Source organism: Scyliorhinus torazame, chromosome 21 (genome assembly GCF_047496885.1).
Source record: "Scyliorhinus torazame isolate Kashiwa2021f chromosome 21, sScyTor2.1, whole genome shotgun sequence".
In the NCBI taxonomy this organism is placed as follows: Eukaryota; Metazoa; Chordata; class Chondrichthyes; order Carcharhiniformes; family Scyliorhinidae; genus Scyliorhinus; species Scyliorhinus torazame.
The window spans coordinates 35523541-35550558 of record NC_092727.1 but is presented as its reverse complement, the minus strand read 5'-3'; the positions used below and the strand labels follow the sequence as shown (position 1 = coordinate 35550558).

At 47.9% G+C, this 27018-nt stretch overlaps 1 protein-coding gene across 1 annotated transcript; it reads left to right on the top strand.

The window, feature by feature from the left end:
* The first annotated feature begins 3941 nt into the window (after nucleotides 1-3941).
* On the top strand, nucleotides 3942-26285 carry LOC140398751 (brother of CDO-like). Its single transcript, XM_072487758.1, has 5 exons — nucleotides 3942-4005; nucleotides 6365-6709; nucleotides 18017-18319; nucleotides 22215-22529; nucleotides 24429-26285. Exons 1-5 carry the CDS (start codon nucleotides 3942-3944, stop codon nucleotides 24512-24514), a joined length of 1113 nt encoding a protein of 370 aa, XP_072343859.1. The 3' UTR covers nucleotides 24515-26285.
* Nucleotides 26286-27018: the final 733 nt, after the last annotated feature.

Genomic DNA, 27018 nt, shown 5'->3' with positions numbered 1-27018 from the left:
GGCAATGGCGATGATTCTCCGCTCTGTGGAGAATCACGTGCCGGTGTCGTGGCGGCGTGGCGTGATTCGTGCCGGTCGCGGGGATTCTCCGGCCCGGCCCTCGGCTGAGAGAATCCCGCCCCAAAGCTTCACACAATATTTGAGTTGTGGTCTCAACAAAGCTATAACTGAAGCATAAAATCCTGACATTTATGTTCAATTCCCCGCATTGTGACAGATGGCATTCCATTAGCCTTCTTAGTTACCTGCTGTACCTGATTATGTTTTTGTGCTTCATGCACAAAAGCACCGAGATCCCTCTGCACTTCAGAATTCTGCAGCCATTCTCCGTTTAATACTCCACTTCTTTTATTCTTCCTGCCAAAATGAACAACTTAACATTTTTCTCACATTGTACTCTATCTGCCAGAATTTTGCCCACTCATTGAACTTATCTGTGTCAAATTTCAGCCTCCTTATGTCCTCTTCACAACATAACTACAGAACGTCCACAGTTACAACCCATAGAGGAATCCATGGAATCCCTTCAGTGCAAAGGAGGCCATTTGGCCCATTGAGTCTGCCCCGTCTCTCCAAAAGAGTATCCTACCGAGGCCCACTCCTCACATTATCTCAGTAACCCCACCTAACCTGGACATAATGGGCAATATAGCATGGCCGATCCACCAACCTGCACATCTTTGGACTCTCAGGCTTATTACCTGATTATTTCTTGAACCACATGCAAATTAACATAGGATACATGAAATTAGAGAGATGAATATGTGGCTCAAAGACTGGTGTGGGAGAAGTGGGTTTCAGTTTGTGGGGCACTGCCATCAGTACTGGGGAAAGTGGGGGCTGTATCTTTAGCACGGCCTACATCTGAACTGTGCTGGGTGCAGTGTTCTTGCAAACTGCATAACTAGGGAAGTAGAGAGGATTTTAAACTAAATCTTGGGGAGGTAGGTTCTCTACAGGGGATTCGCAGGCTTACAAAGAAAAGGATGATGTGGAGGTGCCGGCGTTGGACTGGGGTGAGCACAGTAAGAAGTTTTACAACACCAGGTTAAAGTCCAGCAGGTTTGTTTCGATGTCACTAGTTTTCGGAGGGCTGCTCCTTCCTCAGGTACAAGGCAATTCCTACAAGGCAATTATTTAGATCAGGCGTTGTCAAAGTTGGGGGCGCGACCCGCAGGCGAGTCGCGGGCGGGTGTCGGGAGGGTCGCGGAGCCGTCCGTCGCAACGCTCCCGATCGCACAAATCCGCGTGCAACAGCCGCAGCAGCCGGGTTTTAACTATTCTGCTGCGAGCGGCCTTCAAAATGGCCACGATCATATTTTTAAAATGTGGCCGCACTGCGCAGGCGCACCGATGATTGGGCATGCCTGCGCAGTGCGGCCGCATTTTCTTTATGTGGTAGAAGGCCACTCGTAGCCGGCATAGTTAAAAGCCGGCTGCTGCTCGCTCTGCCCAGTTCGGAAGCGAAGCTAAGGCCGTGTTTCCCCCCGGCGACTTGCACCATCGGACCCACCCGCAGAGATCCAGCGCCATGGCCTCCACCCTGGAACTCGCCAGTATCTACAGCGCGTTCACCCTGCACGACGATGAAGTCACTGTCACCGAAGACAAACTCAATGCCTTGATTATAACAGCTGGTGTGACCTGACCATTATTATGACATGACCATTGAGCCTTTCTGGCCTAGTCTGTTTGCCAAGGCATTGGCTAATATTGACGTCAATAGTCTGATCTGCAACGTTGGTGCTGGTAGCAGTGCCCCAGCTGTTGCAGCAGTTATAAACACCGCTGCCCCTGTTGCTGCTGAAGAGAAAAAGGAAGAGAAGACACAGGAAGAATCTGAAGAGTCTGACAATATCATGGGCTTTGGTCTCTTTGATTAAACGTGCCGTGCAACAACATTGTTACAATTTACAAAAAATAAATAGAAATTAAATATAAAAGCTGGCTGCTGCAGCTGAAGACTGCAAATTTGTGCAATCGGAGATGCAGATTTTTAAAAAATTCTATGTAATCTTCCTGCCTGAGGGAAACAGAGAGCAGGTCATGGCCCCCGAATGTCGCCATCACGTGCTTTGGGCGCGATTGCGATTCCTCTATTTTGTCAGCAACAAACAAGGTAAGGGTTGCGAAGGTCGGCCGGCATGGGTTGCGAAGGTCGGCCGGCATGGGTCGCGAAGGTCGGCCGACGTGGGTCGCAAAGGTCGGCCGACGTGGGTCGCGAAGGTCGGCCGGCATGGGTCGCGAAGGTCGGCCGGCATGGGTCGCGAAGGTCGGCCGACGTGGGTCGCGAAGGTCGGCCGACGTAGGTCGCGAAGGTCGGCCGGCGTGGGTCGCGAAGGTCGGCCGGCATGGGTCGTGAAGGTCGGCAGGCATGTGTCGCGAAGATCGGCCGGCGTGGGTCCCGAAGCTCGGCCGGCGTGGGTCCCGAAGGTTGGCCAGTTGGTAAAAATGGGTCTCCGGAAAAAAGGTTTGAGAAACACTGATTTAGATAATGATACCCAGAGTGTGACAGGAAGGGACAGAGTGTACGAACATCAAAAAAGCAACAAGTGGTGTCAAAAAGGGAAAGAAATGGTAACAAGGCAAAATTAATTGTTCCTACTTAAATGCACGTAGTATTTGGCACAAAATAAATGAATTAAATGCACAAATTAAGGTTAATGGGTATGGTCTTATAGTCATTACAGAGACGTGGCTACAGGGAGACCAAAACTGGGGACTATATATTCAGGAGTATGTGATTTTTCGTAAAGACCGGAAGGTAGGAAAATGTGATGGGATCGCTTTGTCAATCCGAGATAGAATAAGTACAATGCAAGAAATGATCCTGGTAAATGCGAACACCAGCATCAGCCCATTTCACCTCCCGCTTCTGCTTCGCCCAGTTCAAGACCTTCACCTTCGTGTGGTACCTGTGAAAACAGGTGATCACTGCCCTTGGCGGCCCATTCAACTTCAGTATAGGTCGCAGAGACCATGAGCCAGGTCCAGTTCATACTGGGGGGATTCCTCTCCCTCCCCCATCAGTTGCGCCAACATCTTGGCGAAGTACTCCATTGGCCTTGGGCCCTACATCCCTTCGGGCAGGCCCACAATCCTCAAATTGTACCGCCTTAAACGGTTTCCAAGTCCTCCAACTTTACTCGCAGCCTTTGTTGGCCTCAACCACCCTCCACAGCTCATCCCCCATCAAGGTGAGCTGATCACTGTGCTGCGACATGGCCTCCTCCACTCCCTTCATCTTCTCGCCCTGCTCCCTCACCTCAGCCGATGCCTTCACCATAGACACTCTCCCCGGGGCAATTGCCTCCTCCACCAATGCCTTCAATGCAACCGCCATCTCCTTTCTCAGCACCTCCATATGCTTTGCAAACTGCTTCTCCAACTCCAAGGACATCACCTCTGCTGTAAGCAGTGCGGCCCCACCCAGAAATCCAGCCTCCGCCACCTTGTCAGCTCCTGGGCTGGCCCTTTCACTCGACGGTGAACCCACACTCCCTCCCTTCTTCACGGCCATTTTCCTCTGACTCTTCGACATTCTTTGCTTTCTTTATACCTTCCTACATTCAATCATTAACAAATTGCACTTGGGACTTCTCATTAAAACTCTGAAAAACAAGCCTCAATTAAGAGCCAACCAGTGTGCAACTTCCCCTCTACATGCCGCCACCGGAAGTCAAAATATGTGGTTTCTGTGGGAAACGTCTTTAATGTTTCTATCACGCCATGGGTCAATTTGATGCCTTGATTGTTCAACAAAAAACACGTTTCCTGTTGAATCTCACCAAGTGTGGGTAATGAAAGCAATTGGGTCTGTTTAAATACCATGGCTTGTCCCTTTCGCAAGAGTTGAATAATAGAGAAGATGTCCTTATGTACAAACTAAGCATGAACGCAGATGCTAGCTCGATAAAGCACAATATCTGAAGGGAACGAACATGAAACCAGGAAGTATGTTGGTGCAACTGAATCTACTCCTACTTACAGGGTCAAGTGTAGCAGGTAAGTGAACTGATTTCAGTCATATAATGCAAGTATTGAATTTACTTGCTCCAGAATTATGTCTGTTATTGTGCCTGGCTGCTACCCAGTGCAAGAATATTCTCAAGTATTTGAAGGATTGATCAGCAACAGTGATCCGAACCAACATCATCCAAATAAAATTTGTGTGGTTAAAATAATTTGAATATACATTGATACAGAAATGCCCTTAATTGATTACTGTTTCAATAAATACAGCGATCGAACATTCTTTCAGTAAATACTGAACTGATTGGCCTAAACCTATGGAGGGAGTATTTCAGTATCTGTTAATTGAGAGGATTAAATACTGCTGTTTGGAGTGTTTATGTACAACAGTACATGTGTGCTGCAATAGCACGTTATTATTCACCAAACACAATTTGTTATCATAGAATTTACAGTGCAGAAGGAGGCCATTCGGCCCATCGGGTCTGCACCAGCTCTTGGAAAGAGCACCCTACTTAAGCCGACACATCCACCCTATCCCCATAACCCATTAACCCCAGCTAACCTTTTTTGAACACTAAGGGTAATTTATCATGGCCAATCCACCTAACCTGCACATCTTTGGATTGTGGGAGGAAACCGGAGCACCCGGAGGAAACCCACGCAGACACGGGGAGAACGTGCAGACTCCGCACAGACAGTGACCCAAGCCGGGAATCGAACCTGGGACCCTGGAGCTGTGAAGCAACTGTGCTAACCACTGTGCTACCGTGCTGTCCTACAACAATGTTATCATTTGTTTTATTATTGTGTAAATGCTGCGAGATTGAGATAACGTTCTGTGTTTAATATTTGGGTAACCCTCTGTAATGGGTCAATGCATCTGTTGGGCTGGTAATGGATTTTATTCCAACATGTGTTGCGCTCACTGGGTGGTGATACATTTACTCGCACATTGCCTCTCTCTTCCTCTACACACCATGAACTACTTCAGAGCAACCCAATATGTCAAGAAACTTACTTTTCAGGGCAGCACGGTGGTGCAGTGGTTAACAACGCTGCCTCACGGCGCCAAGGTCCCAAGTTCGATCCCGGCTCTGGGTCACTGTCCGTGTGAAGTTTGCACATTCTCCCTGTGTTCACGTGGGTTTCACCCCCACAACCCAAAGATGTGCAGCGTAGGTAGATTGGCCATGCTAAATTGCCCCTTAATTGGAAAAATGAATTGGGTACACAAAATTTATTTAAAAAAAGAAGCTTACTTTTCCTATCTTAATGATTCTACCTTTTACAACTAATACAACGCACTGCAAACAAGAATATCTTATTACAGTCGGAGAAGCTAAATGCAAGTTAATAAACCAGGGGATTCCCATCATTTTAGTATTGTGAAATCCATCAAATGTGTTTGACGCTTTTCGAAGCAACTTTCTTTGTCGCCTGATTGCTTTCTGGCTTTGGAGAAAAATTGGAACTGGGTGAATATTAAACAGTCATAATTTCACAATAAACAGGAAATATTCTTCATTATTTGTGGATCAATCCAACTAAATTTAGGATTACATTCAACAGGGTAGCATGGTGGCGCAGTGGGTTAGCCCTGCTGCCTCACGGCGCCGAGGTCCCAGGTTCGATCCCGGCTCTGGGTCACTGTCCGTGTGGAGTTTGCCCATTCTCCCCGTGTCTGCGTGGGTTTCATCCCCACAACCCAAAGATGTGCAGGGTAGGTGGATTGGCCATGCTAAATTGCCCCTTAATTGGAAAAATGAATTGGGTCTTCTAAATTTTGAAAAGAAAAAAAAGATTACATTCAACAATTGAAACATTTTATCCCATGAGGTAATCACGTAACTGGGAGGTGATTCGCAGGTCTAGTCAGCATCTGGTGAAGAACGTCACTTACATTATTGATCTATCCATTTAATTACAGTGCAAATCACAGTGATTGGATCCATACAGTGTGAGATATGAGCTCTGGAAGAATGATTGACCGTACCGATAAAGGGTGGGAGCTTACCTGCATCCCTAATATTGCTTTGGGTGATTTTAGCCACTCTGCTCTCTTATTGAATATGGAAGATTGAAAATGTTTCATTTGTTGAATATTATTCAAAGTAGTCACTGCTACTTTATTGATCGAGAAGCTAAGATCTCCCTTAGACTATTGTGGTGGTATTCTAATCACTCAACGGTAGTTTATATGGAACAAAATAAATTCAACACTGAGAAACTATTAATGCAGAATATCAGGTCTCAAACCCTCACATAGTTTAGTAATCAGGATTAAAAAAATTTTTCACATTCCAGGTTGCTTCAATTGAGTTTTTGTTGTTAATTATTTATGACCGACTGACCTCAAAATGAAAATGACAAGGCTTTTTTATTCCATCAGGTGTCCAAGTCATTGAGGAGGTGACGCAGCTGCACCTGGTCAGTGTGCTGAGAGGAGAGTCAGTCACAATAAACTGTACATTCATTTATATTGGGACTCATGTTAACTGGATCCATATAAACTGGTACAAGAACACAAAGGGATCCAACTATTCCTATGAAGTGAACAAACAGACCTGTATTCCTGACGTTACTCTGGGTGGTTTGAGCCACTGTGTTGCTTCACTGCAGATTGAAAATGTTTCTTTTGTTCAGTCTGATTCAAATTATATCTGTGTGGCGAAGATGCCACTTACCGATCCGCCAATAGAGAGAAGAGGACAAGGAACACGGATACAGATTTATGGTAAAGTATTTGCATGTATGGTTACAGTTAGACAAACAACAATATGTATAATTTACACACATACGCACATAATATAAATACATCCCAGGTTTAGTGTAATGTACACTCGCAGGAGCAAGTTGTAGGACATGTTGTGCTTTATCAAGCAGGGTGACCCTGACACTGTAAATCGCAGCTTGGACACTGAGTCACTGGATATTACTGTTATGAGGGGATGGGTGCCATCATCCACTTCCTCAATAAAACAGAATTGAAATGCTGCATTTGAGACTTTGAGTGCGTTTTAGTATCCGCACTGGGCCCAGCACGGATTGGGGCGAGCCGGTTAGATCGCAGGAGAGGCCAAAACCAGGAACCTCGGCTGACGCCAAACGGTTTGCAATCTAAGTTGGTCACTCCTGTTTGTGGATTCAGGATCTCACCTAGATATGGTGAGAAACCAATAAAGGGCAATCTCCATCTCATTAACAAGACGCTCGCCCTATCGAAAGGCCTCCTGGGATCTGACCGACTATCCTGCGGGACATCACGTCACCACCGATTAGTAGACCTATTTAAAAACAGAAACCTAGCGCAATGGCTGCTGAGGGAACGGAGGAGATGAGTAGCCAGCCTCAGAATTGGACCTGCAGCCCAGGGACATGGAGCTGCCGCCCCAGTGCTCGGGGAAAGGATTGTGGAGCCCCTAAAGGGGGAAGGGTCTGGTGGGGGAAGGGTGGAATCAGTCGGGCATTACTCTGTGGGCAGGGGCCCAGCGCTTGTGGGCCCAACTCCGAATATGTGTGTACCCGTAACAGGGGCAGCTGTCTCTCAGTCCCATCACACACATCCAGGAGAGAGCCTTATTCCTGGATGTAATCGGGCGGTCACTTGAACCCCCTCTGACTATGAGCGGCCTCTGGCCGCACAGCTCAAGGCTATTGCTAAGAAGGAGTTGGCATTGTTAGGTATGCGAGCACTTTGCAGCTCTTGAGCGCATTCTCAGGGGTACACCTGCCATTTCTCAGACAATGATTACTGCATCGCATTCCAAACAAACTGTGAGGTCTGAATACTTTGCCTAAACCCTGGAGGCGTCAACACCATACAGGCAGCAGCCAACAGTCACACACACAAAGGCTGGGGCACGGTACTGGGAATCACCTCATAAAAGGAGGGGGTGTGTTGTGCATGGGGGGCGGGGGCCAGAGGGCAACAGGGGATGGTGGTGCAACCCAGTCCGCTGTGTGGAATAATGTGACAGGCTTCTCATGCACAGCATGTATTTTAATGGTGTACAATCGAAAGCCCCATTGTCCCTAACTACCGATGGTGTCCCCTTCCGTCCCAGTGCCCACTCAGTGATCCCGAACTTCCTTAGCCCTCCGCGCTCTGCAGTTACACCTGGGTGTGAGCCCAGGATGCACACCTGAAGTGGAGGCAGCCAGTTTCTCTTCGAGCCATGTATGGCTTTGTTGACTTTGGCGGATGTTCTCTGGAGGGCCTAGAGCCGAAGGGCCCCGGCCGACTTACCAGTGGCTCTTGCCTCACCATGCCACCCTGATCTTCCCACTGCCCATGTGACATGCGTGGGAGAGGTGGAAATGCCTGTCATCTCCCTGGTGGGAGGCACCAGCTCGAATGGTGCCCGTGGGGCCCTGAGGATTTCCATGGGACAGAATGCAGCTGGAGTGGGCTCCATAGGCATCTCTGCCATCTGCTCTGCCTCCCCATTGTCTGCACCATGGTGTTTATGCCCTCAGTGATGCTGCTCAGCGATTGGGCCATGCTCTGCAGTGCCCTGCCAATATGCACCTGCACCTGGGACCTGTCCATCAGCGACTGGGACATGATGTCGAGGCCCTCAGCCATGGCCGTCACTGACTGAGGCTTGCCTTGGAAACCACCACTCATGGTTCAGGCGTGTTGCTGCAGGCTTTCCACTGTGGTCGTCACCCTAGCAGTGTTGGCCTCAGGGCCATGCATTGCGGTGCCATCTCCAGCACCCTTAGCCTTTCGGACACCCCAGTCATCTATGGACCCGCAGGATTTTCACTGACATCCCCCTCTGAGTCTCATGGCTGCACCCTAGCGACTGCATCAATTCCAGGATGGTCTGGTCCAAAGTCTCGACATCTGACTGGAACTCCGCTGAATCCTGTGATCCAGCACTCCTCCCACTGCTGCGTCCTTTGGATGTTCCTGCTTCCAGCTGATGTGCATCAACAACTTTGTGTGGTGCACACCAGATTGTGCCTCAGGAGCCTATCCACGACTGTGGTCCCACCGAGGTGTGTGTCTCTGCGCTGTTGGAAGGTGGGTGTGATAGCTATAGCTGTGATGCATCGATGGTGTTCTCTTCAGAACTCTCCTCCAAGGTGTTCTCGTGGGTGGCAGGGCCGGGTGGTCCCCGGGTGGCCCTGTCCCATCATGGAGTTCCTGCGGTAGGGAGAGTGATCATGTCACCCTTTGTGAGAGGGAAGGGTCATTGATCCTCGACATGTACCACTCATTTGAGACAGGGCGTCTGGAAAGGGGGCAGTGGATCCTCACCTCTGTGATGCAGGCCAATCTCACTATCGGTGATCGCTCTATTCTTGGGCAACTCCACAATCTCCCAGGCCTGTTCTTCATAGGGGGAGAGGACTCAGATGTCTGGCACACCACCATTTGTTTTGGACCTCTCCGGCCTGTCGTGTGCCAGCTTCTCCTGAGAGTACAATGAGAGGGCATTGTGAGCCAAACGCCTGATGCATCAGGGGTGTCTTTGGCAGGTGGCTTGTTCAGACACCATTCCTGGGCATAGAGGAAAGGTGCTGATGCTGATGGGGGGGAAGGGTCAAGGCGCTGGCAGGCAACACTGGTACCAGGGGGCCGGTGTCGGTTGGAGGTTGTTGATGTATTTGTTACGTTGAAATCCGGTCCCCTTGGTCAGGTTGCCTGCACTGGTGACTGCTGCCATTGCCACCCAGGTGGCATTGGCGGCTCTGTTGCTGGTTCTCTGACGTCCTTGGAGGGGGAGGGGGGGCGACATTCTGTCTCGTGATCACGGCGTCCAGCAGTCCAGCCAGGGTTGGCATTCCTGAAGTGTGGAACTGTTCCACACAGTGGCACTGCTGTGTGGTGACTGGTGTGTGTTCGGAGGCACGTCTATTATGTGCTGCTCCTCCATGTTAGTGAGGAGCTGCCGAGCGAGGGTCCAGACGAATCGACTGATGGAACAGCCAATTCCACCGAGAAACGCTGGGGGATCAGTTGCGGTCCTAATTAATGTTAGATACAGGTCAGGGTCTCGCCAAGGCAGATCCGCTCCCCCCCGCGCCCCCGACTGCGGCGGCGCTGGACTTAGTCCGCAGCCACCACACCCAGTTCCCGAAAATAAATACCATGAGTGACCGATTCCGTTGGAACCCGGGACCTCAGGTAACATCCTGAGGCCGTCCCAACGACATGCAGCGTACTCCTGGAATCCCAGCCCAGAAGTCTGGCGGAGCGGCCGGAGAAACCCGCCCTTTGTATTTCAAAATATGAAAAAAGAGAAAACTTTCCTCAGCTAAGCAGTGAAGCTCCAACCTCAGTCTGTGTTTAAATAGAGGAACTGGATTTTAATAGTTTAAATGGACGGATTGTTTAAAAGGGAACACAATTCCCTTTTAGCAACAGAATATATTTGTGTTTTACCAAGTAGAATGCCACTACTGTTAAAATGCAATGGACTGGATTCTCCGATTTTGTGACTAAGGGCCGGCGTGGGAACCGTGGTATTTTCCGACAGAAGAAACGGCGCAACAGCTGCATCGATTCAGCTACTTCAAATGGGCTAGCACCATCGGCACTTGGAACACAATCACTTTGATGCAAAGCGATGCCGGATTCGCCGGGTCCGTGATTGGTGCCCATGAGGCTCACACGCCGCAGCCGCACCAAAACGATCCATTCCCCCCACACACCACCCCAGCGAACAAGGTGGCTGGAAGGAGAGCAGCGCCATGGTTCAGGGACGCTGAGCTGGAGGCCCTCATGGATATCGTGGAGGAGAGGTGGATGACTCTGTACCCCGGCCTGGGAGGAAAGCCGACAGGCACCGCTGATCGCCGTGCCTGGGCGCAGGTGGCAAAGGCGGTCACCGCCATGGGCAATGTCGTCCGGACTGGCATGCAGTGCAGGAAGAAATTCCATGACCACCTCAGAGCGGCCAGGGTGAGGTGGCCACTCCGTGCCACTGGCACTAAGCTCCCCCCCACCCCCCAAACAAACAACCGCAGCCCGTCATTCTGTACAGGCGGGGGCCGAGGCCCAGGGCAGGGCTGCCATCTCTCAGGCAGCCATGTGCCTGTGCCACCAGGACATTGCAGCGGCACTCCTCAGCATGGCCCAGTCACAGCAGGCCATTGCTGGGAACGTCGGCCACATTCCCCAGGCGCTGGCCGGCATAGTGCAGATACTGGGCGGGGTGGCCAAGTTCCAGGGAGGCGGCCCAGACCCAAAATGAGGTGGCCCAGACCCAGAGGGAGGTGGCCCAGTCACTGGCTGATGTGGCACGGACCCACAGGGTGGTTTTACAGTCACGGCGTGATGTGGTGCAGTCCCAGGCGGAGATGGTCCACTCCCTGTGCTCCATGGCCACCACCATCCAGACCCTGGTCGAGACAAGAGTGGGCATTCAGGACTGGTAGCGCCAAGTGGGGTGGGGGGCCTCAGGGGATGGCTCCGCTCGCACCGCCACCCAGTGGACTAGCCCGGGGGCACCCCGAGGGAGGAGAAGGTGCTAGGGCCCCCGCCGGTGACTCCCGCAGGGGCAGTGCTGAAACACTGCAGCATTTCGGACACCCGCCTCCTGTCCCTGGTGCATCTAGTAGGCAGCGGGCAAAACAGGGCAGCATCGCACCACCCGACCAGCGACTGGGCCCATTCTAGTCAGGTCGCCCCAGGAGACGAGTGCCAACGGGGACCCTTGTTGCATGGCAGGAGTCACAGCAGGCAGCCTCCACTGTACAGCCTTGGGAACCACATCAGTGCAGTGTTAGGGCCCGTAGGGCCAGAAAGTTAGACACCAGTTAAGTTGGAATGGATGCAGGGCAGTTATAGGGGCTAGGGCACAGACCGTGTAGATATTTGCACACAATAAACATCTGTTAGCAGTGTTGAAACCTGCTTCAGTGCTCTGTCTGATGAGTGTGGGGTGGGCTGGCCTGGGCTGGCCACGGTTGGGGGTGTGGGGGGGGGTGGGGCGGGGGGGAATGACCAGTGTAAGCCCTGGGGTTAACCGAGCTCCCCTCCCTCCCCTCTCCCACCCCCACCCCTCACCTGCCCCGTGCCCCAACCATCCCCAGCACTCTCAGCCACCCCCAGCCCAGTGATTCGATGGGGCAGTGTGATGGCCTGGCCAGCTTGCATGCAGGATCACCCATGTGGAAGATGGTACTGTGTGCATGAGTCAGACATTGTCATACGACGTGGAGCACCAGAGCTCATCGCAGAGCGGGTTGTCATCATGTACCATCCCATGGACCAGACCCGCTGTCACTGCCAACCCAGGGCCCCCAACGCTTTAGCGCCACAGGGGTGTGCAAGCAGGCGGTTTGACGATGTGGGGGATGAGGGGGTGTGGGATGTGGTGCCCAAGTCTCTGGCCAGCTGCGCCCCCCCCCCCCCCCTCCACCCCATCCCTCCTAGTCGGTGAAGCTGGAGATGATCAAAGCGTCCCGTGCACGTTGGCCCTGGTGATAATGTCGTGCGGCCTCCCCTCCCTGGCTTCATGTTCTGCCCATCATCCCCCTCCCTGCATCCTCGTCGTCGGACAGGCCTGCACTTCCTCCTCATCCTCCTCCTCAAGCACATTGCCCCTGAGCTGTGCGATGCTGTGGAGGATGCAACAGGCCACTACAATGTGGGTGATCCTCTCAGCCTCATACTTGAGGGTCCCTCCAGAGCAGTCCCAGTACCTGAACTGCATCTTCAGGATGCCGAAGCACTGCTCGATCACACTCCTGGTCGCTGTTTGGCCGTCGTTGTAGCAGGTCTCCACGATAATCTGTGGCCTCTCGCTTTTTGTTCTGCTAGGGCAATTCATTCTTTTTCCTTTTATCTCTATCTCCTTTTCTTTTTGTTCTGCTGGTGCTATTCTACCTTTTTCCCTTTCTTCTCTCTCCTCTTCTTTTTCCCTGATCTGTACCTCCCTTTCTCTTTCTTTTTCCCTTTCTTCTCTATCCTTTTATTTTTCCCTGATCCGTACCCCCCTTTCTCTTTCTTCGTCCCACATTTCGTGTTCAAGCTGCCTTAATTCTTTTTCATGTTCAAGCCGCTTGATCTGTAATTGAATTCTTGTCATTTCCATTGATTCTGACTGTGTCTCAGGCAATTTTTAATGCTCAGCTACTGGCGCAATTACCTCTTCTTTTCGCATTTTGTGAGGCAATGTTAACTGCAATGTTTTTGCCAAATCTAAAAGCCTTTTTTTAGTCTCTGTTTGTAGGGCACTGTGTGTGACTTTCTCCACCCCCAAAAACTTCTGAGCCTCTGAAAGAGCCATTGTCCATAACACACTCCCTATTTAAACTTGAATACAACACCTGAAAAAAAACACAAATATGCTCACCCCTCACTGTCTTTAAGTTCACTGAGCCAAATCAATCATGAAAGATAGACTTTTATCCGAGACGAGCCCCCAATTTTGTGATGGGCCAGGACTTAGAAAACTCCAAAGTATATTGTGGAGTTCGCCTGACATATAACTAACTGTTTCTTTATTTTGGCTTGGATGAGCAGAAGAGCCTGCATTTCAGGTGTTATTCAACAGACTCTTAATCCAAACAAAAACAAGCTTTATTCTAACAATTTAGTTAACATTTGTATCAACACATCCAGCAAGAATCTTTTTCAACTACAATCATAAATACCCACACAGCTACAGTAATCTATGTATAACCCTTAATTAATTCCCCCCTAACTGTTCCAATTCAATAACAAGATCCCATAAACTAAAAACCCCTTTTAGCAAAATAGCAGGTAACTATACTCATTGGGTTTCTTCCTTGGAATACCTCTTTAAAATTGAGAATAGAAAGACAGTCCGAATTACTTATCTGTCTGAGTCTACAGCAGCCAAATATGAGAACAAAAGTAAAAACTCAGAGTCACCAACCAGCTGCAAAATTCAAAGCGAAAATAAAAACTCACAGAGCCACAGCCCAGCCCAACCCACACAATGACATCATTAAAGTCATATGATAAGACAAAAACCTTTCTTAAAGGGACGCTCCCATGACACATGGCGCATACTGCAGTGCCCAGCCAGGTTCCATGGGCTACACGGTGGCCCGTTTGGCACTGCAGACCCCGCCCACGCGTGTTCCCCCCCCACCCCCCTGACCCATCAGTATCCGGCACCATTGGCCCCCCCAATCCTGGCACCCACCCCTGCTGCCATGGGTACCATTGGCTGGCACTGCCCTCACTGGCAGCTGCCCGGGTTATCCCCCAGTTGGTGGCAGCCGGATGGGCGCGGTGCTGGGGTGCGGAACACTTTGGCGGGGTTGGTGTGTGGGGATGGGCACACCCATATGACCAGTAACACTGTGTAGAGCCAGGGGCTGAGGTGGGTGGTCAGTGGGTGTGTAGCAAGATGGCCACCTCAATGGTGGTCGGTGACTGGGCACCGCCCCAGTTCTGTTGGGGTGGTGGCACCCCGGCTGCCTGGCCTGTTCCCCAAATTCTCCCTCCTCTCCTCCGGCCCAGACAGGGGTCCCCTCCCACCCCCTCCTCCGCCGCAGCCAGCACGGCCGTTGTCCGGGCTGGCAGCTCGCAGTCACTCCACGGCATTTCCTACCTCCTCTCTCTCTCGCTCAACAGCCACTGATTTGCGATTTCGCCGTCGGAAAACAAGGAATCCAGCCCTAATTGCTGATGCTGGGACTGAATCACAAGTGTTCTATGTTCATGAAAGTGGTGCCAGTCTGGGAGCAATTGAGGTCTTGTTAATACGATAGCACCGGTGCCACTGGAACTTGTGCGATTCCAATGCATGCCGACCCTCATTCCAGCCAAGGTGACGGCACGGGTTGCACTGGAGCACGCCCATCCCATTGGAGGGTCAGCTGGGGCTAGAGGATACCCGACAAGGTGTGGTGTGGTGGGGGGGCACCAATACAACCCATAGTGCTAGGTTCACAGTGGCAGTCAGCAGTGTGTACAGCCAGATGACAATTGCAGTCTACGGGAATGGTAGTCCATGCCCAGCCACCCTGACCCCATGGCCCAATTGCTGGCTGTCCCCCACTATTCCCCCCACCCATGGCAGATGTCTCCCAGCCAGCAGCACAAGCATCAACACATAATAGTGATGTTGGTAACTCTTCCCCTCTCTTCCCATGGCGCCTGTTTCCCGATTGCAAATACCACAAGTGAACCTTGCCTTTGGTAATTCCTCCTGGCAGAGGTGGAGCATCGCAGGAGGCATGGAAAATGTCGGGTCGGGCCTGTTAATGATATGGCAATGGCGTTTACTGTACAATTTGCATTTCCACGCCGGTGTGCAGTGCAGAATGCATTCACGCTGCTGTCGAGGGACTGGAGCATGGCATTCCTTTCGGTCCCCAGTGATAACTTTGATATTCATTTGACGCCGAATTCTCCACCCGATCGTATTTCACAATTCCGACGTCACTGGGTGGAGAACCCAATGTTTCAGATGACTTATGAAGAGCATTTAGAAAAGACACCTTTGGTAATATTTAGAGACCTTGATGTCCAGGCATTTTGCATATCTAACTTTGGAGTTGATCCGCAGCTGATGCTTAATCTGGGGAAACTTTCTCTTCATGTGCACACCTCATCCCGCCTTTCCTATAGCCTTACATCATAAAGTAGATGTTCTTTGTCAACTAATCGTGGCCATAAGTACATGCCCCCTGACCCCCATCTATGCATTTTGAAAAATGCATTTTTTGATGGGATATGGGCATCACTGGCTCGGCCAGTATTTGTTCCTCATTATTGCCCTTGTCAAAATGGTGGTGAACTGTCTTCCTGGTCTGCTGCATTCCATGTGGTGTATCCACAGTGCTGTTAGGATGGGAGTTACACGACTTAAACCCAGCAACAGTAAAGGAATGGCAATAAATGTGTGTCTTGGAGGGGAACCTACAGGTATTCCTATGCATCTGATGCCCTTGTCCTTCTAGGTGGTAGAAGTTGTGTTTTTGGGATGTGCTGTAGAAGGTGCCCTGGTAAGTTGCTGCAGTGCAGATGGTACATTCTGCTGCTGTTGTGTTTCAGTGGGCAGGGGAGTAAATGTTTAAGGTGGTGGATGGGGTCCAAGTCAACTGGGCTGCTTTGTCCTGGATGGTGTTGGGCAATCTTGAGGGTTGTTGGAGCCGCACTTGTCCAGGCAAGCGGGAAGTATTCCATTGTACTGTTGACTTTTGCCTTGTAAATGGTGGAAATGTTTTGGGAACTCAGGATGTGAGTTACTTTTCACAGAATTCGTAGTCTCTGACCTGCTCTTGGAACAACTATTCATATGGCAGTTCCAGTTCAATTTCTCGCCAATGGTAACCCCTCGGATGTTCGAAGAGGGGGATTCAGCAAAAGCAATGCCATTGACTATGAAGGGAGGATGATTAGATTATCTCTCATTAGGGATGGTCATCGCCTGGCCTTTTATGCCATAAATGCCATGAATGTTACTTGTCACTTCCCAGTCAGAAGCCTGAATGTTGTCCACGTCTTGATATCTGAGGAGTTGCAAATGATGCAATTCAATCAGTAGCAAAAACATTCCTACTTATCATGGAATCATAGATTCATAGAAAAGGTACAGCACAGAAGGAGGCCATTCAGCCCATCATGTCCATGCCAGCCTGAGGACACCCAGCTGCCCTTTCTAGTCCCACCTTCCTGCACCCTGTCCATAGCCCTGTAGCTTACAGCACTTACGGTGCAGATACCGGTGTCTATGTATTTACATTGTGTACCTTGTGTCGCCCTATTATGTATTTTCTTTTTCTTTTCTTTTCATGTGCTTAATGATCTGTTTGAGCTGCTCGCAGAAAAATACTTTTCTCTGCACCTCGGTACACGTGACAATAAACAAATCCAATCCAATCCAAAAGAGTTTAGTGTCTCTGCCTCCACCATCAACTCAGGCAGTGAATTCCAGACTCCCACGATCTCTTTGACTTGGAGGGAAGGCAATTGATCAAACAGCTGAAGGTATTGTGCCTGGGACACGACTGTGAGAAACCCCTGGAAATGAGACGATTGGCCTCCAATAATGAGCTTTGTGCTCGGTGTGACTTCAACTAGTGGACTGCTTTCCCCCCTGATTCCCATTGACATCAATTTTGCTGTTTCTCCTTGATGCCATACTTGGTCAAATGATGTCAAGAGAAGTCATTCTTACCTCACCTCTTGAGTTCAGCTCTTTTGTTCACATTTGGACCAAGGCTGTAATGAGATCAGGAACCAAGGATCTCCAGCAGAAACACAACTGAGTGTCAGTGGGCAGGTTGTTTCCAAATGCAAAACATTATCAGATGGCTATGTTTTAAATTGTCTACTTTAATTTAAGGAAAATTAGAACATGCTGGAATGATCATACTTAACTCTGTCTGGAGACAAACCCATGGAATCTGGAAATAAAATCTATTAAAAATCAAAAGATAGGTTTCACATCTGGAGCAGCTGCTGACAAATAGAGTGACACAGAGGTTCAAAAGATAATTCACTACTTTGGGGAGACACAACCTCTGTTGCTGTGAAGATTTGGATGAACTGATTTTGTATTGATAGATAAGCAGAATGCTTGTATAAGTTGGTTTTCTGTTTCAAAGTATCACTGGAGTGGCTCTTGGTGCTAGATGATGGCTTGGGGTTACTGTGTAGATCGAGTGGGACATTGTTTAAAGCCTTACAATGTGGGTTATTGTACTGTATTCTTTCCATTGGTCAGTGGTCATTGGAAAGTCAACTCTTTTATTGTCACAACTTCATTGCTGTGTGAGTTCCACTTGGGTAGCACTGTCAATTCATCACTTATCTGATGATCAAGAGCAGCCTAATGGAGTAGTAAATGGCCTGTGTGGATTTGTCTTGCTAATTGTAAACAGGATAAAACCTGGGTAATTAGTATATAAAGTGCTTTAAAATTCAAGATGAACTATATCTTGAATTCTTTTACATTATGATAATGGGTATGTTTTCAGAATGCTGCCACTCAGAATTGCTACAAATGTTGTCAATATCTTCACTGTAATTGATGTTATTAAATGTTCACAAGGTACGATATTAACTTTAAAGTTTAATCCATGATGATTTCTAATCTCTCAGGACCCCCTGAAATCTCCACTGTGGCTGGTGCTTTGGTAGCTGGACGTCAGACCCACCTGACCTGCTCCGCCAAGGGGTTGCACTCTGAGAATATCTCCTTTACCTGGGCATGCCATGGAACAAACAGCTTCACAAACATCACAACGCCAACCACAAAGAGAACAGTGAATGGCACATCTGTCACCAGCAGCCAGCTTGAGATCATCCTCAAAACAGCTGACCATGGAACTGTCTGTACATGTCAGATAAACCATGTAACTTTCAGACAGCCAGTGGCAACTGAGATCAAACTACATGTTATGTGTGAGTAATTTTCAGTCATGGCTATGTGCGTGAGGTGAATCAGACCATAAGACATAGGAGCGGAAGTAAGGCCATTCGGCCCATCGAGTCCACTCCACCATTCAACCATAGCTGATTTCAACTCCATTTACCGGCTCTCCCTCCATAGCCCTTAATTCCTCGAGAAATCAAGAATTTATCAACTTCTGTCTTAAAGACACTCAACGTCCCGGCCTCCACTGCCCTCTGTGGCAATGAATTCCACAGACCCACCACTCTCTGGCTGAAGAAATTTCTCCTCATCTCTGTTCTAAAGTGACTCCCTTTTATTCTAAGGCTGTGCCCCTGGGTCCTATTCTCCCCTGCTAATGGAAACACCTTCCCTGCGTCCACCCTATCTAAGCCATTCATTATCTTATAAGTTTCGATTAGATCTCCCCTCAACCTCCTAAACTCCAATGAATATAATCCCAGGATCCTCAGATCGTTCATCGTATGTTAGGCCTACCATTCCTGGGATCATCCGTGTGAATCTCCGCTGGATCCGCTCCAGTGCCAGTATGACATTGGGGCTGATTTAGCACAGTGGGCTAAACAGCTGGCTTGTAATGCAGAAGAAGGCCAGCAGCGCAGGTTCAATTCCCGTACCGGCCTCCACGAACAGGCGCCGGAATGTGGCGACTAGGGGCTTTTCACAGTAACTTCATTGAAGCCTACTTGTGACAATAAGTGATTATTATGGGGTAGCACAGTAGCATTGTGGATAGCACAATTGCTTCACAGCTCCAGGGTCCCAGGTTCGATTCCGGCTTGGGTCACTGTCTGCGCGGAGTCTGCACATCCTCCCCGTGTGTGCGTGGGTTTCCTCCGGGTGCTCCGGTTTCCTCCCACAGTCCAAAGATGTGCAGGTTAGGTGGATTGGCCATGATAAATTGCCCTTAGTGTCCAAAATTGCCCTTAGTGTTGGGTGGGGTTACTGGGTTATGGGGATAGGGTGGAGGTGTTGACCTTGGGTAGGGTGCTCTTTCCAAGAGCCGGTGCAGACTCGATGGGCCGAATGGCCTCCTTCTGCACTGTAAATTCTATGATAATCTATGATGTCCTTCCTGAGGTGTGGTGCCCAAAGTTGCTCGCAGTATTCTAAATGGGGCCTAACTAGCGCTTTATAAAGCTTCAGAAGTACATCCCTGCTTTTATATTCCAGGCCTCTTGAGATAAATGACAACATTGCATTTGCTTTCTTAATTACGGACTCAACCTGTAAGTTTACCTTTAGAGAATCCTGCACGAGGACTCCCAAGTCCCTTTGCACTTCAGCATTATGAATTTTGTCACCGTTTAGAAAATAGTCCATCCCTCTATTCTTTTTTCCAAAGTGCAAGACCTTCCACTTGCCCACGTTGAATTTCATCAGCCATTTCTTGGACCACTCTCCTAAACTGTCTAAATCTTTCTGCAGCCTCCCCACCTCCTCCATACTACCTGCCCCTCCACCTATCTTTGTATCATCGGCAAACTTAGCCAGAATGCCCCCAGTCCCGTCATCTAGATCGTTAATATATAAAGAGAACAGCTGTGGCCCCAACACTGAACCCTGCGGGACAACACTCGTCACCGGTTGCCATTCCGAAAAATAATCTTTTATCCCAACTCTCTGCCTTCTGCCTGACAGCCAATCGTCAATCCATGTTAGTACCTTGCCTCGAATACCATGGGCCCTTATTTTACTCAGCAGTCTCCCGTGAGGCACCTTATCAAAGGCCTTTTGGAAGTCAAGATAGATAACATCCATTGGCTCTCCTTGGTCTAACCTATTTGTTATCTCTTCAAAGAACTCTAACAGGCTTGTCAGGCACGACGTCCCTTTACTAAATCCATGCTGACTTGTCCTAATCGGACCCTGTACTTCCAAGAATTTAGAAATCTCATCCTTAACAATGGATTCTAGAATCTTGCCAACAACCGAGGTTAGGCTATAATTGGCCTATAATTTTCCATCTTTTTCCTAATTCCCTTCTTGAACAGGGGGGGGGGGACAAATGCGTCTTGTCCAGTTATCAATTCCTCCTTAGTCTGTGGTGTACAACTTGTGTCAGCTTTGTTTAGCTTACATCACTCTCGTCTCTGCATTAGAAAGCATGCAATAGAAATTATGGGCGGCACGGAAGCACAGTGGTTAGCATTGCTGCTTCACAGCGCCAATTTCCGGCTTGCATCACTCTCTGTGCGGAGCCTGCACGTTCTCCCCATATCTGCGTGGGTTTCATCCGGGCGCTCCGGTTTCTTGAAGTCTTGAAAGTCTTGAAAGAAGTGCTTGTTAGGTGAATTGGACATCATAAATTCTCCCTCCGTGTATCCCTTCGTCGCCAGAGTGTGGCGACAAAGGGATTTTCACAGTAACTTCACTGCAGTGTTAATGTGAGACTACTTGTGACAATAATAAAGATTATTATAAATTGAGGTTTTGCATTTCTCAGCTGGACATGGACTCATAATCTGGACTGAATGTGCCCCCAATATGAGAATATGCTACATCACAGGGAATACCCTCCATCGGGAATGTTAAAACAAGATCCTGTCTGCTGGATAAAGTGAATTTTGTAGCTGCCTTAGTTCGATTTGAAGATTAGTTACGAGTTAGTATGCTGATCAATATTCACCCAAGCAGCAAATGATAAATAAATTAACCATTAGTTCACCTAATTGTTGTTTGGGGCCATTCTGGGGCAGGGAAGTTGCTGCATTCAACGACATGCAGCCATAATATTCTGAACACATAAATCATTGTTCATTTAAACTGAAAACAGAACATTCTGCATAAACCTCCATTTAGAATTCCTTTTAGACATTCTGTAGAAGGATCATTTAGGTCTCAAATGTTAATTCTGTTTCTCTGTCCACAGATGCTGCCTGACCTGCTGAGTTTATCCACTATGTTCTATTTTTATTTCTGATATCCAGCAGTATTTTGCATTTATTTTATAGACTTATGTTCTGTTTGGAATCAAAACTTGTCGTACTGTCCACTACACTTCTTTTTTTAATTAGAATACCCAATTATCTTTTTCTAATTAAGGAGCAATTTAGTGTGGCCAATCCACCCAACCTGCAAATCTTTGGGTTGTGGGGGTAAAACCCACGCAGACACAGGGAGAATGTACAAACTCTACACAGACAGTGACCCAGGGCTGGGATCGAACCTGAGTCCTCAGCGCTGCAGGCAGCAGTGCTAACCACTGCACCACCATGCCACTCAGCCTTTGCCAGGTTCTCCAAATTGTACAACGTCTCATCAACTTTCTTCCTCTCACAATCTTTTGAAACCAGAGCTGGACTTTACCTGACAACCTGTACCTGAGTAACCTCGTCGACACGTTTTAAATTTGCTCATGTTCCAACTAGAAGCTTTGACCTTTCAACCAGATGGGCAGCACGGTAGCATTGTGGATAGCACAATTGCTTCACAGCTCCAGGGTCCCAGGTTCGATTCCGGCTTGAGTCACTGTCTGTGTGGAGTCTGCACGTCCTCCCCGTGTGTGCGTGGGTTTCCTCCGGGTACTCCAGTTTCCTCCCACAGTCCAAAGATGTGCAGGTTAGGTGGATTGGCCATGATAAATTGCCCTTAGTGTCCAACATTGGCCTTAGTGTTGGGTGGGGTTGCTGGTTTGTGGGGATGGGGTGGAGGTGTTGACCTTGGGTAGGGTGCTCTTTCAGGAGCCGGTGCAGACTCGATGGGCCGGGTGGCCTCCTTCTGCACTGTAAATTCTATGACAAAAACCAGATTTCACATACAATATAGATGTGTTGATATATAACATGTATTTAAACATTAATTTGCAGTTTAAAATTTGGCCCATTTTGATTACTCTCTGTACAAATATCATTGGACAATTTTTTAATTTCATTTTACTGTTAGATGGACCACAAGATCCCATAATAATGTACAGGATTAGCAACAGTGGAAGTTACCATTCAGGGACCAGTAGCCACATCACTGTCCCAATGGACTCATTCCTGGAACTGAGATGCTCCGTGGATAGTAACCCAGTCTCTTCTGTGATCTGGATGAAGGAGAGTGAAAACTACACTGAAATGTCACAGATCACAGCTGGATTAAATAGTTCAAAAGTAAAGATGACAAATTTACAATCTGAAGATGAAGGAATCTACTGGTGCCTGGTGAACAATAGCTACGGCTGGACACAAGCAAGTGTAAAGGTTGAAAGTGAAGGTAAATATTTTTTTTAAAATTATGAATTTGATGTATGAGTGTGAAGGTAGCATTTCTCCCTAAGCTTGTCCACCATCTACAATTCACAAATCAGGAGTGTGATGGAATACTCTCGAGTTGCCTGGACGAGTGCAGCTCCACAACACTTAAGAAGCACAACATCATCCAAGGCAAAGCAGCCCACTCGATTGGCACCTCATCAACCAACTACCACACCATCCACCACTGATATACAGTGGCAGCAGTGTGTACCATCTACAAGATGCACTGCAACAACTGATCAAGTCACCACCAACACCACCTTCCGAACCCACAACATCCACCACCCAGAGGGACATGGGCAACAGATGCGTAGGAAACCATCACCTGCTCAAGCCACACATCATCCTGACTTGGAGCTATGTCACTCTTCCTCCACTGTTGCTGGATGAAAATCGTGGAACTTCCTTCCTAATAGCACTGTGGCTCTACCTACCACACATGGACTGCAGTGGTTCAAGAATGTGACTCACCATCACCTTTTCAAAGGCGATTAGGGATGGACAATAAATACTGGCCTAGATATGATAGGTGTGGGCTACATCCTACATCATGGATAACATATTTCTATTCCATATCAAATAAAATCTTAGCTCGGATATTGTTCTGAATTCATACAACTATCAGTTGCTTTAAAGGAATCTATTTTGCTCAGAAGACAAAATCATAATCAGATGGAAAATAATGCCAGATTAATAGATTAGCTGACATGGTTTACTCTCTCTATATTATTGCCTTTAAACAAAAAATAACCAGGCTAAGATTAGTGACTAATACTAATTTGTGAAACAGTCGACATGTTAGTTACCGTGGAAAGAATGGAGATGATTGGCCCAGAGTTTACTGCAGCAGTGCATCTCATGACGTATCCTGTTGGTTAGATTTGTTTGTGCATATTTAAGTTTCAAAACATATACCTGTAAAGTTGCTAGAAATGTGAGCTGATGTGGGCACAGTGTGGGTAACAGGGAATGTGGAATCTTGGTGGGCAATGGCACAAACAGTGCTTTTTCTTAACCAAGGACGGAAAAAAATGATTGAGAATTTAAGGAAAAATTTCCAGCAATAATTGACCACCTGAAGGAATAAAAGTCTACATTTGATTGTCCACCTTCTGGGCAAGACTTGTTGATCGGCAAGTATTATGATGTTAATTTAATTATAAGGGGCCTGGTTTAGCTAAGTGGTCGGGTCGTTGGTTCATTCTGCAGGGTCCAGTAGCGTGGGTTCAATCCCTGTACCATCTGAGGTTATTCGTCAAAGCCCCACCTTCTCAGCCATGCTCTTCCCCTGAGGTGTGGTGATCTTAAGGCTAAATCACCACCAGTCAGCTTTCCCCTCAAAGGGGAAAGCAGCCTATGTTCATCTGGGACGATGGCGACCTTACAATTATCAGAGTAAGCTTTTGTGATCAGTTTAATTGGCATTTAAAGTGTAAATGCAGCAATCTCATGAAAGTCATGGGGCAGATAGGGGAACATTGGAATTTTTGCAAAGGCAGAATATTTTACAAATGGGTCATCAACCTGTGGTAATCCACATTTCATATGTCTTCCTCACAATAAGCCGCTGTCCAATTTGCACACGTTATTCATTTCAGCACATTTTGGACCAATGGCCAGACAGAAATTACAGAAGACTTTGAGGAGAAAATGAAACCCTCTGGATTCTCCTCCTCCTCCTCCCCTTCCAAGAACAATGGGAGAGGGTCCAGAGAGATTGAGATGTTGTGTTTCTGTTTACCAGTTTTAACATTTTTGATTGATTAAGCAATAAAGTAGCTGGAATCTTTATGATCTAAACTATCAAAAGTTGCCTTGCTTAAAAATGATACGCTGATCTTTCACAAATTTCTTACAGGCGACACATGGCTTTGGATTTTTATTGTGCGATCCATTGTAGTTGCTGCATTCATTTTGATTCTAATCGCATTGAACTGCTTGTGAACTGCTGAATAACAGGTAATGATGTAAAGCTTAAAACACCAAGAAACGTTATAGAATCGATATTTTCCTTTAAATCAATAATAGTAAAATAATTCAGCTTTCACAACTAATGTAATGATTATGGTTATTTAGAGATTTAACCCACCATCTGAATTTCTCTTGACTAAATAAGTCATTACCTATTCTTATGTAACATTTCCGTTAAATTGCTTAGATTGTGTTGGGTGGTAGTGGATGTTTTTGGGTCCGTTCAGGTGTCCCTCCCTTGGGGCTATTCTCTTCTCTTCATTTCATTATGTTTTTAGGCAGGGTATTTTTTTCTGGTCAAACATTTTGGGGGACGTTCCCCTGGTCGTACCGGGGAGGAGGGAATCAGCCTCCCTCCCAGGGTACCTAATTGTTGGGTGCAATGACTGTTCTTCTTCCCCTCAGGATGCGGTCTCCTGATCCCTTGTTATCCTGTGGATTAGTTCTCATAATTCTACCACTTTCTCTTTTCTTTTTCTTTCTTGGGTGGTCCTGAATGTTAGATCATATTCCGAACATGCTGTAGATGATCATCTCCGCACAATTGTTTGGAATGATGTTGGTTCTACACGGGGCCTGAGATTGGGGTTAAGTTGTGTTGTGTGGTATAAATGTAACTTCGATTAGAACTCGGGCTTTCCTGTAATTTTGTTGTTTTTTTGTAAGTGTGGGTATGAATAATCTGCACTTGACTCCTTCTTGGGTGCATATGGGTATGGTATCTGATGAAAGTAGGCTGTGGTGGGTCGGTGGTGCCTTTGGTGCTGCTGGAGCTGAGGAAGATGTACGTTGGTGCGCACCCGAACATGACATAAAAACGTATCCTGAAATTTGCATGGTAAATTGCAAGTTGAGTATAAGAATTGGCAAGTCATGTTGCAGCTGTTTGAGTATAAGAATTGGCAAGTCATGTTGCAGCTGTATAGAACCTTAGTTAGGCCACACTTGGAGTATAGTGTTCAATTCTGGTCGCCACACTACCAGAAGGATGTGGAGGCTTTAGAGAGAGCGCAGAAGAGATTTACCAGAATGTTGCCTGGTATGGAGGGCATTAGCTATGAGGAGCGGTTGAATAAACTCGGTTTGTTCTCACTGGAACGACAGAGGTTGAGGGGCGACCTGATAGAGGTCTACAAAATTATGAGAGGCATAGACAGAGTGGATAGTCAGAGGCTTTTCCCCAGGGTAAAAGGGTCAATTACTAGGGGGCATAGGTTTAAGGTCCGAGGGGCAAGGTTTAGAGGAGATGTACGAGGCAAGTTTTTTACACAGAGGGTAGTGGGTACCTGGAACTCGCTACCGGAGGAGGTGATGGAAGCAGGGACGATAGTGACATTTAAGGGGCATCTTGACAAATACATGAATAGGATGGGAATAGAGGGATACGGACCCAGGAAGTGTAGAAGATTGTAGTTTAGTCGGGCAGCATGGTCGGCACGGGCTTGGAGGGTCGAAGGGCCTGTTACTGTGCTGTACTTTTCTTTGTTCTTTGTTCTTTGACACAGCATGGAGGGGGTGAATCATATTACATGTTTTCTCCTGGCCTCATCCTGTTTTCCCCTTGGCCTCTGGAGGGCTGTATAGGTATATAGTTATGTTTAATGATTGTATCAAGCCATTTGTGATGCTGTTCTCCTGCCCCTCTCTGTGCTTTTGAATGTTAAGCTGTTTTATTCCCTTGTTTATGGTGATGTATTATTTTGCAATTTTGTTGCATCATTTTCTAAAATGTAAAACCTTAATAAACATACCACCAAAAATTACTTAGACATGTGAGAGTGTTTATGTACGTGTATCAATAAGTTTAAGATTATCATTCAACTGACAGGAGAAAGATTAGGTCCAAAGAGATCAAATTATTTGGGGAAGTGGTGACTGTTTTGTTCTTCTTCGTGATGCTGCCTCACAATGAAAACTGAAACAGCAGGAAAAGGGGCACCAGGTACATCTGTGAATTTAGGCAGTACAATGTAGGGCGGCGAGGTGACACAATGGTTAGCACTGCTGCCTCTCAGTGCGAGGGACCTGGCCCTCAGGTGACTGTCTGTGTGGAATTTGCATGTTCTCCCCGTGTCTGCGTGGGTTTCCTCCAAGTGCCTTGATTTCCTCCCACAGTCCAAAGATGTGCAGGTTAGATGGATTGGCCATGATAAATTGCCCCTTAGGCTTCAAAGATGTGCAGGTTAGGTGTGATCACGGGCATAGAGTGGGGGTTGGGGGGGGGGGGGGGGGGGGCATGGGTAGGGTGCTCCTTGTCAGCCCAATCCAGGTGCTGTTTAAGGGTGACAGGGGCTGCTTCATTATTGGAGGTGTTCTGTATACAGTTGAACACTGGAATGGAAAGTGAACAATCTATATCCTAACATAATGATGCAAGAAATGTCAAAGATGCTGCAGCTGAAGATGTTGGCCTGAGGACGTTTCCATGAGGAATCGCTGCAGTGACATCCTGAAGCTGTACTGGTTGTCTGACGATG

What these genes read in the sequence shown, in the direction of transcription:
- LOC140398751 (XM_072487758.1), top strand. Translation starts at nt 3,942, where the DNA reads ATGAAACCAGGAAGTATGTTGGTGCAACTGAATCTACTCCTACTTACA. An exon ending in TACAGGGTCAAGTGTAGCAG is followed by an intron (nt 4,006 to 6,364) that starts GTAAGTGAACTG and finishes TTATTCCATCAG; the next exon opens with GTGTCCAAGTCATTGAGGAG. An exon ending in GATCAAACTACATGTTATGT is followed by an intron (nt 18,320 to 22,214) that starts GTGAGTAATTTT and finishes TTTTACTGTTAG; the next exon opens with ATGGACCACAAGATCCCATA.